General features: G+C 42.2%; 1 protein-coding gene across 1 annotated transcript; it reads right to left on the minus strand.

Annotated features, from left to right (window-relative positions):
* Positions 1-465: 465 nt before the first annotated feature.
* On the minus strand, positions 466-16,414 carry LOC111973825 (leucine-rich repeat-containing protein 75B-like). Its single transcript, XM_024001243.2, has 4 exons — positions 15,834-16,414; positions 12,479-12,607; positions 11,513-11,628; positions 466-2,932 (listed from the first exon to the last, which is right to left on the minus strand). The coding sequence occupies exons 1-4, from the start codon at positions 16,116-16,118 to the stop codon at positions 2,341-2,343; spliced, it is 1,122 nt and encodes a 373-aa protein (XP_023857011.1). The 5' UTR covers positions 16,119-16,414; the 3' UTR covers positions 466-2,340.
* Between the last annotated feature and the right edge of the window lie 3,459 nt (positions 16,415-19,873).

The following is a 19,873-nucleotide window of genomic DNA, read 5'->3' on the forward strand; positions in this document are numbered from 1 at the left end:
CCAGGGACAAGACCTTGTGACTGCCACCCTATCCCTGTCCCTGCGTCGCCCTGGTGCATGATGGGAGCTTAAGGTTTTTACTAATGGGATGCAACAACGCAGACAAACCACTTCACTGGCACACAGACACACAGTACCCCTCCAACCCCCAAAACTCTAGCCTAGCCACCCACATCAATCACCTCTCAAGTCTGCACAGCTGCTTTGTTGTTTACTGACACTTCTACACTTCCTCCTGTTGTTTGTGCCAATGAGCAGCGGCAGACGAGTCAAAACAACCCAAAGAGACAAACAATTAACTCATCACATTTGTTGTTAGCGGTGTCATTATTAAATCACCTGCACCCCCACTCAAACACTCAATCATGACTTTAACATAGAAATTAAACTTAACTAGGGCTCTTGTGACCCTTATGCCAATCTTACTCTTCTCTTTCTGTTCAACTTCATCCTGCAAACAGTTGCTTAGAGTCACTGTTTTTATTGGCAGTAAAATGTCATTCTAAGTATGGCACCACATACAGATACAATGACCCAGAGTTGACAAATAGTATAACAATGACACACAATGCTAACATATACAGTGTGAGCAAAATCTTTTCCTATCATAGTCCCATAAAACTATTACAACACCTTTGATATTTTTTAAACATACACATATTTTACATGAAAAGCGATTTCCTGTGCTACATTTCAGTGTACATTTAATGTCAGTGAAATGGGGAACATTTGTTGCAAGCTGTATGTCATTAGTTCATTAACACCTTGCCCTTGTGTGTCCCCTAATTGTTCCAGCAGAGGTTAGAGTGCTCCTTTTCACAATGAAATAACTACGATAAATAATACAAACAGTTACAACAGTAATCAGACATTATACAACAGCAAACACACATTAAACACCCTCACACATATTCAATCAGATGATACAAGTATATTACATCCAGTTATTCAATTATTGTTAATGCATTGACTCCATTAATAGCAGTTTGCTGAATGACCTTTATGTATATTATGGTGTCAGTGTGGTTCAGCTTCTGAAATATCATTGTGAAAAATCAATATTGATATTAAGATGAATTGGTAAAAACAGCTTTATGCATCAATGAGAGAATGAAATGGATCTGAAGTCAAATCCATTTCTCACATTACTTAAAGTGCAATACAGCAGGGAGCTCAGCTGCAGTGTGTAAACCCAACTTAACTATTATGTGCTATTTCATAGACCACCACTATCCAGCACTATACTCAGCCCACCCCGCTGATTATCAGTCCTGGTAATAGCCTACAACTGACATGTAACAGTCATGTTTCTCCCACAATAAACAAACAGATAAGCACATATAAATGTTAATAACGACATATTAGTACAAAGGGTGTCCGTATGTGATTCCATTTGGTACATTCCTTACTACAACGAGATGAATGGGTCCACCCTTGGGGCTTGGCTGTACTGTCATTCATCCCACATGTGTTCTAAAATGATAATGACTAAAACAGCAAAATAGAGTGGTGAATCTCAGAGTTTTGGCAACAGCAAACAATCAGTGAAAACAACTGTCTGTTGTTGAGTCCTACCTGTTGTCTTCTAAGATGGCTTTATTCACCAGCAGTGCACTAAAATAGCCTGTGGAAATACAACAGAGCCCTGTTTTGTGTCATCATTTACATCTACGTAGGTATTCACAAGTGGCCATTTCGAAAGGGGGGGGGAAGCAAAAAGTCTTGACTTAGCAGTTTTGCCAGAATCACGTGACGGTTCGTCGGCTGAATAGTCTGTTGAACTTGTTTCATAGCCTTTGTTGAGAGATTAACAGAGAACACACAATGTGGAGCTAGGCCCTGCCTGCCAGGGATAGTCTCAGTGACAGTCCTGGTAGAGAACCTGGTTGGGACCTACTGCTTCCAAACCAACAGCAGCTCATTAGACCACCAGCGTTATGCCGCTCCTCCGTCAAGCCGTCTGATCCGAAGTCCTTGGGATTTGCTCCACAGCTGCTACTTTAAGAGGGCGAGAGAGAGAGCACCTTTTCCTAAATTCTTCTAGCCCACCTCCAATGAAACCGCACCTCGTTCCCAGGAGCACCATCCACCAACACAGTAAGTCACCAACATAATCAGTTACTGCAGTGGTCTTGTGTGGGTTAACTCATAGATGGTGAGAGATTATTTGGTGGCTGTGTTGGAACGATGGTCTCTGGAATGTGTGGTGCTAAACATCCCTCGTGCCACAATGGGTGATTGGGCTCATGGTGTAAAGGGCAACATGGGAAAGGTAGGAACTTGAAGCTGTGGGAAGGCCTTTCAAACACAGCTGAACCGAGCCAGGGGGACTTCAACTCATCACCTCTCACAGTAGTGTAGGGTGAAGTCCTTTGAAATCTTTTTCCCCCCTATAGCCCATGGCTCCAGCTCGTCTTCATCTGCCTCCCCCTCCTCTTCCCCTGCCTCCTCCTCCTCCTCGTAGTGGCTGGGTTCYTCAATGGAGGTCTCCATGTGGTAGCAGTAGGGTTGGCCCTCTGTGTACTCATAGATGGTGGGCAAGCTGCTCTTCAGGCTGCAGCGGCGTCGCAGGGCCACTAACAGGGGCTGGGGCATGGTGAAAATGTCCAAGTTGTTACCCAGATCAATCCAAGCCAGGCTGGAGAACTTCTTTGGGTCTTTCAGGATCTCAGTCAGGTCTTTGACTATGGCCAGGGTCAGCCGGTTGCCGTTGAGGGCCAGGGTGTTGAGTTTGGGCAGAGACCCCAGGACGGGTAGCAGGACACGGAGGTTCTCATCTTGGAGCTCAGTGAAGCTGATATCCACAGCCACCACTGCATCCCCACTGTTCTGAAGGTAGAAGGCCACGTGGCGGACATCTCGACTGGAGAGAGGTATGCCAGACAAGTCAACTGTGTCAGTGGATACTTTTCTCTGCAGGGTTGTCTTGAGACTGTAAAGAAACAAAGTGTTGGATATTGACCATTATTTGAGACATTCTTGGATATGAAAGTACAAAAGCTCTGTTAAGATATATCAGAGCTTACACTCTTAGAAAAAAGGGTTCCAAAAGGGTTCTTTGGCTGTCCCCATCGGATAACCATTTTTGGTTCCAGGTGTAAGCCTCTGTGGAAATGGTTCTACATGGAACCCAAAGGGCTCTACCTGGAACCAAAAAGGGTTGTTCAAAGGGTTCTCCTACGGGGACAGCCAAAGAACCCTTTTAGGTTTTAGATAGCACCTTTTTTTAATGAATGAGGGAAATAGAGGGGTTGAGTACTGACATTTTGGTCTTAATTGTATCATCTAAGTGTGTGACCTGGGAACATGGCCCTTGTGTCATATTGTGCTTCCTGTGATGTATAAAGGAGGGGGATTGGGCACGCTTGGAGCGGAAGGCTGATATAGATTCTGCAGCATGAGGATTTAGCAGTGTACACAGTGATGGGCCAAAACATTCGAAACATCCAAGCTCCTCATTCAGAGAATGAAAAGCATTGACTTCCTTATTACCAAGAGCAAAAAACACTCACCATCTGATTATATGACACTTCATTTGAAAGCCAAACCAACCTGTTTTAATGACTGAAACAAGAAAATATCTAGACAGACAAACGGCAGAAAAATGAGTTATAGATTTGGGATTGTGTCAACAGGAGAGGGTGGCAGAAATATTTGATTGATAAAAATATTTAACACTTTTGTAAGCCATCAAAGAGAAAACATGGAATTAACAGATTTTACCAGCGTAGAAAATGCATTTGATAGCGTAACATGCTGACCAAACCGGACACGCGCGTGCATCCGTCATCACGCGCACACGTTGATTTTGTCCACCCACACCAGAAGCGATCAGGACAAGCATGTTGAAATATAAAAACAAACTCTGAACCAATTATATTAATTTGGGGACAGGTCAAAAAGCATTAAACATTTATGGCAATTTAGCTAGCTAATTTGTCCTGGTATATAAACATTTTTAACGAGCTCGCTAAGAGTCGGGAAGCAAGTTCAGGGAGTGAGTGTTTTAATAAATAAACACAACATAATACAAAACAAGAAAACACAAACAACGCACAGACATGACACAGAAACAGAAACAATGACGCCTGGGGAAGGAACCAAAGGGAGTGACATATATAGGGCAGGTAATCAAGGAGGTGATGGAGTCCAGGTGAGTGTCATTATGCACTGATGCGCGTAACGATGGTGACAGGTGTGCGCCACAACGAGCAACCTGGTGACCTAGAGGCCGGAGAGGGAGCACACGTGACAGTACACCCTCCCCGACACATGGCTCCAGCCGCAGGACACCGACCAAGATGACGATACCGGGGATCAGGAGCGGACCGGTCACCTCTGCTAAGGCGCGGGAACCTGTCGATCCAGCTGAGGCGTGGGATGATGGCAACCTAGAGCACCGGAGAGAGAGCATACGTGACAGTACCCCCTCCCCGGTGCATTCGGCTCCAGCCACAGGACGCCAACTACAGGGACGATCCCGGGGATCAGGAGCGGACCGGTCGTCTCCACTGAAGTGCTGAAACCTGACGAACCAGCTGAGGCGTGAGAGCCTGATGAGCCGGGTGAGACCTCCCGGTTGCCTCGGTCGAGGCATGGGAACCTGTTCACACAGCTGAAGCATGGGAGCCTATCGAGCCCGCTGAGGCATAGGAGCCTGTCGAGCCAGCTGAGGCATGGGAGCCTGTCGAGCCAGCTGAGGCATGGGAACCTGTCAAGCCAGCTGAGGCATGGGAGCCTGTCGATCCTGCTGAGGTATGGAAACCCGTCGAGCCAGCTGAGGCAGGGGAACCCATCGAACCCACCGAAGCATGGGAATCCGACAAACCGGCTGAGGCCTCCCAGGTAGCTCCGGTTCTGACACCCGGACCTGTCATCACCTCCAAAACAAAAACAACAACAAAAAAACACTACCTGATGCTTCCCTTTGGTGAGGCGTCATTCTGTAACGATGTGTGCTGAGAGTCAGGAAGCAAGTTCAGGGAGTGAGTGTTCTAATAAATAAACGTATATACAAACACATAAATACAAAACAAGAAAATACGAACAACGCACAGACATGACACAGAAACAATGACGCCTGGGGAAGGAACCAACAAGAGTGGCATATATAGGGCAGGTAATCAAGGAGCTGATGGAGATCAGGTGAGTGTCATAATGCGCTGATGCGCGTAACGATGGTGACAGGTGTGCGCCAGAACGAGCAGCCTGGTGACCTAGAGAGGGAGCACACATGACAACATTGGGTTGTTATTTTACCTGAAATGCACAAGGTCCTCTACTCTGACAATTAATCCMAAAAATCTGCCGTTTCAGGCTACAATAGTCATTTACAACATTAACAAAGTCTACACTGTATTGATCAATTTTATTTTATTTTAATGGACAAAAAATAAACTTTTGAACGGTAGTGTATTCTACTAAAAACCAATGAGAAGATGGGAGAGGACGAACTTGCAGCGTGTTGAGCATCACAAATAGACCCAGATTCTATTTCAGCACCTGGCCACGCAGACGCTCGCGAGCAGTGTGTGTGCAATGATTGAATAACATGTATGTGTACATTTATTTTGCAACGCTCGCGCAAGCAATGTGTCCGGTCTGGTCAGCATGTAAGTTGTGTTGCTTCAGTGGATAGAACTACTTCTCTGTGAACGGCAGGTGTGGGTTCCATTTGATGTGATGTGGAAATTGAATACATTGAACATGTGACTGATAAGCAAAACCTTTTCTTATGGCTGGATATCTGTTTCAGTGCATGACCTCACATMATGAGCCTATCAGAGAAAAACCCTCATGCCCTTTGAAAGATGACATTTGTGTGATCTTGGTGTCCACAGACGCTTAGATTTGTATTAAAGGCATTGCACCTTGATGTTGCTTTAGTGCTTTCAGGAATTGGAATAGCATGGCAATGGCTCATTCTGAGCAATAAGGAAGAGAGCCCATTGATCTAATGCACTGTTCTGCTTCATACAAACACAATGCAATTGTACACTTCATTCATAAAGTATTTAGACCCCTTGACTTTTTCAAAATTTTGTTGCGTTACAGCCTTATTCTAAAATGTATTGCATTGTTTTTTCCCCTCATCAATCTACACACAATACCCATAATTATAAAGCAACAAAAAGTTATTTTGAACATTTTGCAAATGTATAAAAATACAAAAATTACAGAAATATCATATTTACATAAGTATTCAGACCCTTTACTCAGTACTTTGCTGAAGCACCTTTGGCAGTGATTACAGGCTCGAGCCTTCTTGGGTATGACGCTACAAGCTTGGCACACCTGTATTTGGGGAGTTTCTCCCATTCTTCTCTGCAGATCCTCTCAAGATCTGTCAGGTTGGATGGGGAGCATCACTGCACAGCTATTTTCAGGTCTCTCCAGAAATGTTAGATCGGGTTCAAGTCCGTGCTCTGCCTGGGCCACTCAAGGACATTGTCCCGAAGCCACTCCTGCGTTGTCTTGGCTGTGTGCTTAGGGTCGTTGTGTTACGGCAGATTTCCTCCTCTTCGTCAGAAGAGGAGGTGTAGGGATCGGACCAAAACGCAGAGTGGAAAGTGTCCATGTTTTATTAACAATTAAACTGAACACTAAACGAAACAAAATAGCAAAAGAGAATCTAACCGACAGACAGTCCCGTGTGGCACAACTACATACACGGAAGACAAACACCCACAAACAACACGTGAAACCCCGGCTGCCTAAGTATGATTCTCAATCAGGGACAACGAATGACAGCTGCCTCTGATTGAGAATCATACCAGGCCGAACGCACAAAACCCCAACATAGAATATAACACATAGACAACCCACCCAACTCACGCCCTGACCATACTAAATAAATACAAAACAAGAGAAACCAGGTCAGGAACGTGACACGTTGTCCTGTTGGAAGGTGAACCTTCGCCCCTCAGTCTGAGGTTCTGAGCGCTCTGGAGCAGGTTTTTTATCAAGGATCTCTCTGTACTTTGCTCTGTTCATCTTTCCCTCGATCCTGACTAGTCTCTCAGTCCCTGCCGCTGCAAAACATCCCCAAAGAATGATTCTGCCACCACCGTGGAGCTCTGTCAGAGTGACCATTGGGTTCTTGGTCACCTCCCTGACCAAGGCCCTTCTCCCCCGATTGCTCAGTTTGGCCAGGCGGCCAGCTCTAGGAAGAGTCTTAGTCGTTCCAAACTTCTTCCATTAAGAATGATGGAGGCCACTGTGTTCTTGGGGACCGTTAATTCTGCAAAAATGTTTTGGTACCCTTCCCCAGATCTGTGTCTCGACACAATCCTGCCTTATATAGATAGGGTGTGCCTTTCCAAATAATGTCCAATCAATTGAATTTACCACAGGTGGACTCCAATCAAGTTGTAGAAACATCTCAAGGATGATCAATGGAAACAGGATGCACCTGAGCTCAATTTCGAGTCTCATAGCAAAGGGTCTGAATACTTATGTAAATAAAGTATTTCTGTTTTTTATTTTTAATACATTTGCAACAATTTCAAAAAAACTGTTTTGCTTTGTCATTATGGGGTATTGTGAGTGGATTGATAAGATTTTATTTAATTTTAATTTTATTATTTTTAATTTAATCCCTCTTAAAACCCTCTTAATCCCTCTTAAAACCTCTACAGCAGTGGTTCTCAATCCTGGTCCTGGGGACCCAAAGGGGTGCACATGAAAGGTTTTTGCCTTGGCAAAAAATGTATTAATAAACCAATTAGGCACATTTGGGCAGTCTTGATACAACATTTTGAACAGAAACGCAATGGTTCATTGAATCAGTCTAACGCTTCAAACACACCGACAGCGTAATTTCGCAAAATAGTACGCATCATCATCTGGATAAGTATGCAACAAAGAAAATTTCATTTTCTGCTACCAATTCTGTCAAGCCATCTACGCATAAAGTTTGACGTATATGTTTGATAAATCCAACGTATGCACCACACCGAACATATGCACCATACCTCTGCAACACAATGCTGCAAGAATGTAATTCTACCAAATTCTACCAAAATGCATCGAAGCTGTCGGTGTGTTCAAAGCATAACACTTTGCACATACACTGCTGCCATCTAGTGGCCAAAATCTAAATTGCACCCGGGCTGGAATAATACACTATGGCCTTTCACTTGTATTTCAAAGATGATGGAACAAAAAAAAAATATACATGTATTTTTCTTTGTATTATCTCTTACCAGATCTAATGTGTTATATTCTCCTACATTAATTTCACATTTCCAAAAACGTCAAAGTATTTCCTTTCAAATGGTATCAAGAATATCAAGAAGAATATCAAGAATATGCATATCCAGAGATACAGACAGTTAGATTTTAGGCGAAAATTGAAAAAAGTGTGCGATCCTTAACAAAATGTGGAAAAAGGGCATTTTTCATATAGAGAGATGCTATAACGTATTGACATTTAGTCACACCAGGCTTTATACTGCACAGTATAGTGTATATATGATGTACTGTGGAAGCAATGTGTGATGATGAGCAACATAAACTTCATCTGCGCATTCCCTGCTCCTCAGACACATCATTTCTGTGCTCTGGGAACAAGAAAAGAAACGTCTCAGTCCTTGAATAAAGAGTGTCTCTCTCTCTCATTTACAGCCTTTTTAAAGGAATCAATATTGTGGCCATTAAATCCAGAGGAATTTCTTATGAGGGTCTGAGGGTCACTGTAAATTAGAAGGCTCATTGTTGAAAAAACACAAAAGTACTGTTTTTAATTACCTGGGCATGTTAATCTGCTAACTATATTGACTGTCAAAATGAAGAGCCCCTACAGAGACAGATTGCGATGAAAAAGTAATCCTGCTATACACTATAGATGAGAATCATTTCTTCAAGGAGACCATTTTCTCCACATATCTCCCTTGGGCTACTGCACAGCTCACATAATTTTGTTTTTGCAAAGTCATTAATGTTTAAAGCACTACTCTCTATTATTCATCTGTTCATATCCTGTCTGGACTACTGCAAGACACTGTTGGCTGGGCTCCCCGCCTGGTGTTCAACCTTTCCAAGTTCTCCCATGTAGCCCTGCTCATCTGCACACTCCACTGGCTTCCAGTCAAAGTTCACATCCACTACAAGACCATGGTACTTGCCTATGAGAAGCAAAAGGAACTGCCCCTCCCTACCTTTAGGCGCTGCTCAAACCCTACACCCCAACCCGAGTACTCCGTTCTGCCACCTTTGGTCTCTGGGCTCTCCCACCCCCAGCTCCTGCTCAGCCTGGACTCTGCTGTACGAGCTCCCCCCCAATTCTAGGACAGTTTCCAAAAACGTCTGAAACCCTACATCTTCAAAGAGTATCTTAAATAATCCCACAGGTCTGACATTTCAACATGGGACAGACAGACAGAGAGGAAGTGGCCATGCAAGGTTGCCAACTGTCATAATCCTCAGCTGTCTCCTGTGTGTACAGGGCCCCTGTGGATTGACCTGCCATGTTATGATGTGCCTCAGATATACTAAACCTGTATCCTCATTAATCTCATATACAGTAGTATACAAATAAATAAAATCAACGTTTATTTGTCTCGTGCGCCAAATACAACAGGTGTAGGTAGACCTTACAGTGAAATGCTTACTTACAGGCTCTAACCAATAGTGCAAAAAGGTATTAGGTGAACAATAGGTAAGTAAAGAAATAAAAACAACAGTAAAAAGACAGTGAAAAACAGTAGCGAGGCTATATATAGTAGCGAGGCTACATACAGAAATCGGTTAGTCAGGCTGATTGAGGTAGTATTTACATGTGGATATGGTTAAAGTGACTATGCATATATGATGAACAGAGAGTAGCAGTAGCGTAAAAGAGGGGTTGGCGGGTGGTGGGTGGCGGGACACTGGTTGGTTGGGCCAATTGAGGTAGTATGTACAGTACATGAATGTATAGTTAAAGTGACTATGCATATATGATAAATAAAGAGTATGTCTAAATCTATGATGAGGAATTTGCTAATTAGCCAGGAGAGAAAAACCTAGTTTTCAACAGAATATGCCATGAAAGATCTGTGGATGTAGCTATAGCAGCTAGATGTATTGTGATGAGACTTTATAGTTGGTAGTTATTATGCATTTGTTTAGCAGGGTGGTATAGCTGCTTATCTGTGTGCATTGCATAGCATTCAATTTGTGACTGCTTGTGCAGTAACTCCTATCACAATTGAATCAGCAAGGAAGAATTGCAGTCCGGTATAGTAGTGAGAAATGTAAAATGTTCTACTCAAGTAAAATGAGCTCGACAGATAACATCTAGGTTCAAGAATATTTTAGCAGAAACAGAAATCCTTTCTTTTGTGATTTGCTACAACTCAACTAACTTTGAATAGGGGAACACCTTAGAAAGTGCCGTTTGAGTGTTGAATACGGGTGAGTGTAGTTTCCCTAGAGCTGAACATAACAAGCAATGGGAGGTGATGACTAATGTTTGTCCTGCTGTTTGCCTCAGACTGTGTGAGACAGTCGCTCTCTGCAGGTTTTATGGAGCCAGCTGAATGACTCAGTGAAAATAACCACCTCATCTACAGGTTCAACATGGGAACACGTCCTCACACACTCTAAGATTCTGTCAGTGAGTCAGTCTCAACATAATCTAATGTCTCTCCTAAATCAGGGGGACATCAATGTCTGCAGGCGCATCAAAGCCTTGCTTGAGTTTAACTGTACATTAGTTGAGCAGCAAGACAAGGAGATATTGGAATCAATGCCTTGTTTCACTTGATCCTTATGTTACTATCCTTTTGATACTTACTCATTATTCTTTGTCTTTTTGTGCTGTTACCTCAGACTGAAGCACAATGAGAACGACTCATCAGATCGTGTTCTCTTCTGCTTATTTTCTATTCATTTAGAAAATTGATTGTTTCCACTGTCTATCCATCTGTAAAAAATTTAAATGAGCAATTACTGGAACAAGCGTAATCATATCCTGCTTTTTTCGTGTACAGAATTAGTAAATACCTAGATACAGAAGATCTTGTCAATTCATTTGCCACCTATTTCCATATTAATTATTTGCACATGAATGCAGTATGACGACAAGAAAACTGGTTGATATAAATAACCTGTTTTCATCTAAGGTGCCAATGGATTTTATTTTTATACAACCTCTCTATTTCTTCTCAACCAAACTGGCCACTTTTGTAGTCTGTATGTAGCCTGTTCTGAGTCAAAGAGGACTGAAACCATTGCACAATCCATTGCTGTGGTGACAACAGCACCACACAGAGGAATGACTGACACTTCTGGTTGCATCTGTGGTCCTGCCCTGCCAGTACAGAGGCCGCTGTGTCCCAGCCCTAGTGAATGTCAGCCAAACCCACTCAAAACCCACTTAGATGATGTCTAGGGTGGTGGTCAGAGGTCTGGGTGTGGCACTGGCACCATTTCAAATGGCGGTGTTAAAATTTGGGCCGTTTGGGGAGTCAGGGTTCATGGAGCAGTGGCTCTATGTGTGAAAGACTTATGGCTAGATGGAGGCGCTTACCAGGCCTGGGACTTCCGTCTGGACATGCTCTGTCTGAGCCACTTGGAGTGAGGGGTCAGGTGGTAGATCAGCTGTCTGCAAATCTTATCTGACGACTTGATGGTGTCAGCATCCTTCTGGGGTAGATAAATCACCCAAAACACAGAATGAAAAGTCAAGTACAACAACAAAAGAATAGCCTGTTTTTAGTTTAGTTCCAAATATGGTTGTCACTCTTTGAGACCACATACAATATAAGCAAAACACAGCAAGTTTAAGCAAAATACAGTACATTATGTAACCGCTACATTTTTGAGAAACATTCTACCAGAGCATTCTTCATTGAAATATTGCTTTAGATCATGAAAGGACATTTTCAGCTCAGTGTTCCTTTATTCTTAAACAGTTGTTAATCTCTGTCATTCAAGACCGTTCAAAACAACTGGAACAGGGTTCTGTTATTGAATGCTACATTAAGACTGTTGCCTTGAGCTGTTCCTGAGCAAAACACAATTTAGGTGCCTTGCTGGAGCAAAGTAAAAGTAATCAGAGGCTGTGTGCAACACTGTGGAAAACAGGAGGGATGGTGAGGAAATAAAGACGCTATTTCTTTTCATTGTCTGTTATGTAAAGTCGGTTACTTTCGGCATCCCCATCCCATTTCAACATCATTTGCCATCATGTGTACATGTTGCATAACTGAGAGATTATTCTATCATTGTTTTATCAATATTTTTATGTAAACAACATCCAGTTCGTCTGTATGGTAATAGTACACAGACATTATTATAGGACCAATCAATATAAAGCCAAACCCTGAGGAGAAGCAGTTGCAAGACAATGTGGAAGACCTTCCCCCATAATGATTGTATTGTAACAGCATTTCATTCTATTCATGACTTGTTCTCTTGACGTCTTGATTTCTGGAAGCTTGATTCCAAGCCAAGCAGACAATACGCCATGAGATGAGTGTTGTGGAGAGCTTACCTTCTTGGGACACTGCATCTCACGAGCCAGGCTGAGCAACAACTCATGGGAGATGGGGTCCACCAGGTTGAGAAAAGCAGCGTTCTTATATAAGATGTCATTGAGGGATGTGCCTTCCAAGCCCAGATCCTGCCAAATCATACAAGAAGAGACAGTATAACTCAAAGTGCCTTAAAGCCACAATTATCGCTTTTTGTATTTCATGAAGACAATTAATTGTGTAAAGACAGCAGCATTATCACAGACACACCCGACTGATCATAGGCTATATTGTGAAATGAAATATGATCAAATCGACGCATCTGTTTTAATGACATTAAACAATATACGGTATAAAGTGGGTATTGAGACTTTCCAGAGATAATAATGGGATGCTACTGTAGATTGGACACAGATAAGCACGTTTTTTGTTAAAAAATATTCATTTAAGGGGGCGAAGGCTTTCGTCTGAAGAGAGCTCTACCTGAATACTGTAATGTGCTTAATATGCCTTGCTCCAGGCAGAAGCATTTCTTTTGGGATATCCACCCACACCTCAGTGATTTGGAGTTGCAAAGGGCTTTAGCGTACCACAGTATTGCTCACCCTGTATCTCTAACTTTAGCACTAACTGGTGTCCTTCTGATAAATCCTGCAGTATATGAGAGTTCAATAAACATTCAATGATGGATGAGCATTTGCTTCTTCTTTTGATGTTTAATGAAGCCTTTTGTTTAGGCCTGCCATTGTGCAATACATTCTAAACATTAGTCTACAAACAACTTATCCATGAATGGTGCAGGCAATTTTTTTTAGGGCAGACTGACACGAAAGAGTTGCTACATGACAGGTAAAGTTAAAGGCTTTTGAGTGATAATGCTGCCCGTAACAAGCTACAAATCAGAGCCAACTGGATTAAAAGATTTGCATACACCTATTAAGACGTGAATTAAGAATTAAGTAAGGAGAGAAGAAATGGAACAGAAAAGGACAATTTTCACAGGCTGAATAAGATAGCTGTCATGAGCCTCAGTTCTACAAAGGCCTAATTAGCCTGTGTATGTGAGGGGTAGAGATGGATGTGCACATACAGCGAGATATGAGAGACAGGGAGGATGGACAGACACACACACACACACACACACAACAAAAGGCCTTGATTGCAAAGGACAGTTTGAGTGGGAAGCCGGCAGCCACACATTACTGACTTCCTTTTTAACAAGAGCAACAGTAAACACAACCGAGACACAAAACGAGCGAGAATCTCCTTCTCTTTATTCGAGAAGACAGGTCTAAAAATAATTCCTTTCTGTTTTGTTTGTCCTTGTGGCCCACATCTGATCATCTCAGAGGCATTAAAACATGATCAATACAGACGTAACCACACCACGTCTGAAGCAATGAGGAGTCTTTTTAAATGGGATGTTGTGAAGAATAGACTTTACCACTTTACTGCAGATGCAACATAATGAACTCAGTTGCCTATACACGTACAGGTTCWTTCAGTTGTTACAGTAACTCTAACCTAACCATAGCACGCCCATTAACTCTACAGTGGATGATGGATCACCTCTTTTAATTAAGTTGCAAACCAGAATGTAATTTTTGAGACCTGTCTCCATTTGCAACAGCCTGAATGCTGATAATGTGAGGCGTATTCAATCAAAACAGGGTCCCCTGTGATGTGGCTGTCATGCAGTTTTGGCACCCTGGGTTATCTCCTTGCCTTGATTAAGGAGTTTCTACGCTCTCCTCTGTCAAGTCCTCAGCGTAATTAACTACAGATTGGACAATGCCTGATAGAGAGAGGTGCTTACGCTTGAGCTAAAAAACAGGACTATCACAGATACTGTTACAGCACATCAACAGTCTTATTGTCATACCCTCGGTATTGTTATAGAAAGGACTATTTTCAGCTGATAACATGTTTTGAAATCTTGATCATTCCTTAGAAACATGATGCGTAGATTGCGAATAAATAGAGCAAAATCCAAACTTGACACAATGGTTTCTGCTTGGGAATTTTCAAGCCATCATGCATTCCTGTGTCTTGGTGTGCTACTAACCATGACTAAGCATGTTGTGTAGCAATCATTACCAATTCGATGGTCCAATTAAATATATACAAATACTATGTCAATGCTACCTACTATATTTGAGTTATATGAATTTACATAAAAATATCTCCTGTATAGCTGAGGCAGAACTTGAATTGATCCATATGTAAATGGGGTGATTTTCTGTGTTTCTGGAACCATCGACTGCTCATTCTCCTGCTATAACTGCCGAGGTCCATACGGAGAATGGTCTGGCAGCAGAAGAATAGTCATCCAGTGACCTGTCAGTAGAGGAGACTGTGACGTGAGTTAGGGGGACCGTGGTGGGGGCATTGGTCTGGTCTGGGCTTACACATGCTGATTGCACTTGATTAATAACTGAGAATCCCCATTTGTGCTTAATTTCAATCAAACGCAAGATGCAGTGGCAAATGAACTAACCTTATTATCAGACATTTAAGGACGAAACACAAACAAAATAGGATTTAATTCAATTGGTAAAATTCAGGTTTTCCTACAAATGTCAATACTAAGCATATTACATTWTCATTACATGTGTGGAATGGCACAAGATAATGTAGTGAAATAGGAACATTTTGTTATTAAGAAAATTATTCTACAGACAGTGACACAGTCTCATGTGACACCACTGCTGTTGCACTTAGCATTGCCTATTCATGAGAATATATGCCAGATTCCCTCTATATATGGCAGAGTCACTCTAAACTGGTATGGCATCCTGTTTCTGCTATTATTAGAAAATCTGAAAAAGTGCATGCACTCAGACAAATCTGTGCAATATGCTATGTATATCATATTGTGAATAGTAACTGTGATAGTTATTTGAAATAGCAGCAGCACCTGCATACTATGGTCTATAGCTGTGCCAAGGAAATGACCAGATGCCAGAGCTGACAGTGAGAGTGGTGGGCGGGCCTAATAGTTTACAAACACCTCCTTCCATAACGGGTCAATAGGAGGAACACCTGTGGCACTGTGTTGGCAGGTACTTAAAATGGAGGTTAAATAATGTAGCGCGCCTACAAAATGTGTAATATTCCGACTCATCCACGACAGTCTAAATTATGCTCGCTACATATGGGGCAATGTATCTGTTTGAAATATTAAAATCAAAATTGTTAGAATGGGATTGACCAAACACATGATGATGATCAGCAGCGCACATAAGTGATGACAGGTATTTGTCATGACAGCAGATCGATGCAGGCGACGTCAGCCTACTGTGCGCAATCATGCTTGATTCGTGTGCAATAATTCCAATTAAATGTATGTAGATACTGTAGCGTGTGTGTCCTTACCTTCCTCAATAGTTTGAGCACGTCGGTTGCCTGATCTATCCTGCGATCACGGAGCAGCTTTTGTATGTCTCGGATCCATGCCACTCGCCTCACGTAGGGACTGTGGTTGGACCTTCGCAGCATCCCCGGCAGTTTGTCTGATTTCAGAATCATTGTAAAAAGAAAGTCGCCGCCGCCTCGACTTCCACCTCTGTCGCTTTCTCCTGTGCTGTCAAGATGCTTGCGACGCCTTTTCATAAAATTCTCATTGTCCAGACTACTCTGTCTGCTTAATCTAGAACCCATATTTCAGTATTTATATCAACAGTAGCCTATCTTACAATTGCATAATTGCACTACATTAATATCTAGAAATATAAATATTACTCATTCAATAGCCCATATATTATCTGTAGTCTGACAACGACAACCTCCAATACAGAGAGCAACAGCACAATATTCCTGATTTACCGGATATTTAATGACTGTCTGTTGCGCGCATGACACATTTACGAGGACAGACGAATGCCCTGTTTATGTTTTGGTCTCTGATGGTCTACGTGTGCCAGCTTGGTCAGGCGGTGGATGCTCTTGTCATTCCCTGCCTGTCCCTTTACGCGGTTGTTTAGGTTTGTGCTGTGTTGCACAGTAGACACCAGACTCGTGGCGCGCATAACCAATCAGAGCCCTCTTGTGGCATTGTACGCTGTAAGAAGTTACCACACACCCTTCTCAATTTCAATTTAGAAAGGTTTTCATCTGCAGGGCAGCAAAGTACACAGCATTTATTATTGCACACCTATTGTAAATTTGTCAATAACTTTACAACCTTAATTTACTGTGACACTGAGCTGTATTTCCATACAACCTTTTACAGCAATCACATGGATGGTTGTTTGCGTTGGCTATTTTAGCATGTAAATCTTGGTTGGACAAACAAACAAAAATTGTGGGATGCATGCCAGCAAAGCCACTACACAACACAACACTAAACAATACATTCATTGAACTATAAAGGTCAAAACGGTGCCCACAAACTGTTAGGGCCTACACAAAGCTGTCCCAACAGTRGAGTCCCAACACCTTACCACTGCTACACCTGGCTTTCAGCGGAGCCTTGTCTGTCAGCGAAACAGTTCATTCAGTCTCATTTACTGCCTTTAAAAAAAACATAGCTGATATGGCTGACTTGCTTAAACAAATGTGGTTTCTACTRAAAATTGGGATACATATTATGGCATAAGGGGACAACAAGCAGATAAGAAGCAATCCGTAATTTTGATTTAGACGTTATTGAGCGAGCTAGGACGGACTTGGTCAACATAAATATTTGTTCAGCACTTTTGAAATGTACAGTGCCAGAATTCAGAAGATGGTCTGTTCTTACATTATTCTCCCTGTACACCAAGTCAGAACTGTAGGATAAATACAGGGAGCATATAAGCAGACAATGAAAGCTCTTACAATATTTGATGATTACATTTCTCTAAAACAGGCTATAGGCTACATGTCCACCACCAAGTCAGAACAGTAGGCTAAGTTATGAGGGGGAAAGGGACCAAATTATTAGGGTGAGGCACATGGGCTATTAACAACTTACTACACAACATACACTTAGTGTTACTTTCTTAGCTACAGTATACATATCTCCCTGGCATATTACATCATTTATGCAGCAGCATACAATACAATGCACTTTTGGACTCACCTTGTTGTGTTGTGTTCACTTAAACAGGAATTTGCGTGGCGGTTCTTCTTTTGGGCAAATTATGTCATCAAACTTTGTCATCAAAGTCTGACATTCTCTAGATTTATAGTGCTTTCAAGACAACTGGGAACTCTGAAAAAAACAGGCTGAATAATGCTCTTCAGGTCGGAGATTTAGAAAGAGGTCAGAGTTCCCGACTTGGAATTCCAAGTTGCACTACAAAACATATTTTCCCAGTCGGAGGTCATTTTTTTTCAGGGTTCCCAGTTGTCTTGAACTCATTGAAGTCTGAGATTTCCCAGTTCCGAATTTCCAGTTGTTTTGAACGCGGCAAAAGTCATGCTGGATTGACAGCATCGCCAATGCAGTCAACCTTTTCTGGCTCATGGTGTTGCATGTGAATGTTTATCCTTTTAAGCTTGGAAAAGAGACCCTTCAACCCAGACTTGGACCACACACCCATTCCACTGAATAGCAGGCTAGTGATTGCCTTGCAACGCTTGCAGATAGCCACTGATTATTTTTCCAAACCACTCATTGTTGAATTTGTGATTTCCAACTTGTGTAATGTTTATGTCCAATGGCCAATGAGCACTGATACGTTTTATCTATAATTTCTCTTCATATGACAAGGATTGAAAATTATTTGCCAGTAGATTGTTGACTTGATTCATGATGATGATTGTTTGTCTAGCTTGCCAGCTAAGATTTTGATAGTATGATGTTGACATAATCAGTCTAATCAAAGCTACGGTATGTGATTTGACGTAATTTTATCTGTGGCCAATGACCTTGACCCTTCTTGGATGGGCACTTCTAATGTAACTCTATGTGAGCACCCAAGCAGTTTAGAATTTTTGAGCTCTCCCCATAGATCTTGTAGTGACATAGAGTCCCCATGAGTAACAGAACACTGAGCCAATCATTGGGCACCTACAGTACATTCCCGACCCTTACGCTCCGTATTTTCAACTGGCTGCACCACCACCACAGAAAGCACTGAGCTAGGCTGAAACACCTGCGTTTTAGAGCTGCCTTACTCAAGAAAACAAAAAAGAGACCACGTTTGTATGCGGTTTTATTAACTCAATGTTGTTGTTGTTTTTTTACGTTGTATGCAAACTGATATGTGATGTATTCATGCAAAAATGGCATGCAAAACAGGTGGGGCTCAAGACAGGTGGGGCTCTGCCCTGAATGATGGGTCACCCCCGCTGAGCTCATAGAGTTCTGTCATACTATCCARGTCTGTGCCCAAACAATTTGAGCTTCTACTTTTAAAAATCCACCTTTCCAGAAACAAGTCTCTCACTGTTGCCGCTTGCTATAGACCACCCTCTGCCCCCAGCTGTGCCCTGGACACCATATGTGAATTGATTGCCCCCCATCTATCTTCAGAGCTCGTGCTGCTAGGTGACCTAAACTGGGACATGCTTAACACCCCTGCCACCCTACAATCTAGCTTGATGCCCTCAATCTCACACAAATTATCAATGAACCTACCAGGTACATCCCCAAATCCGTGAACACGGGCACCCTCATAGATATCATCCTGACCAACTTGCTCTCCGAATACACCTCTGCTGTTTTCAACCAAGATCTCAGCGATCACTGCCTCATTGCCTGCATCCGTAATGGGTGCAGGCAAATCCAGATAGCTGATGTTCTGAAAGAGCTGCAAAATCTGGACCCCTACAAATCAGCCGGGCCAGACAATCTGGACCCTCTCTTTCTAAAATTATCTGACGAAATTGTTGCAACCCCTATTACTAGCCTGTTCAACCTCTCTTTCGTATCGTCTGAGATTCCCAAAGATTGGAAAGCTGCCGCGATCATCCCCCTCTTCACCCCCCTCACTCTAGACCCAAACTGCTACAGACCTATATCTATCCTACCCTGCCTTTCTAAGGTCTTCGAAAGCCAAGTTAACAAACAGATTACCGACCATTTCGAATCCCACCGTTTTTTATTTATTTATTTTATTTCACCTTTATTTAACCAGGTAGGCTAGTTGAGAACAAGTTCTCATTTACAACTGCGACCTGGCCAAGATAAAGCAAAGCAGTGCAATACAAACAACAACACAAAAGCTGTCATCAAGGTAAAGGGTGGCTACTTTGAAGAATCTATTTATATTTTGATTTGTTTAACACCTTTTTGGTTACTACATGATTCCATATGTGTTATTTCATAGTTTTGATGTCTTCACTATTATTCTACAATGTAGAAAATAGTAAAAACKAAAGAAAAACCCTTGAATGAGTAGGTGTGTCCAAACTTTTGAATGGTACTGTATATATATTGTTTTGTATCTATTTTTCTTTTTAAGTCTTTGTTTGTTTATTTGATAGAG

Source organism: Salvelinus sp. IW2-2015, linkage group LG15, assembly GCF_002910315.2.
Source record: "Salvelinus sp. IW2-2015 linkage group LG15, ASM291031v2, whole genome shotgun sequence".
In the NCBI taxonomy this organism is placed as follows: domain Eukaryota; kingdom Metazoa; phylum Chordata; class Actinopteri; order Salmoniformes; family Salmonidae; genus Salvelinus; species Salvelinus sp. IW2-2015.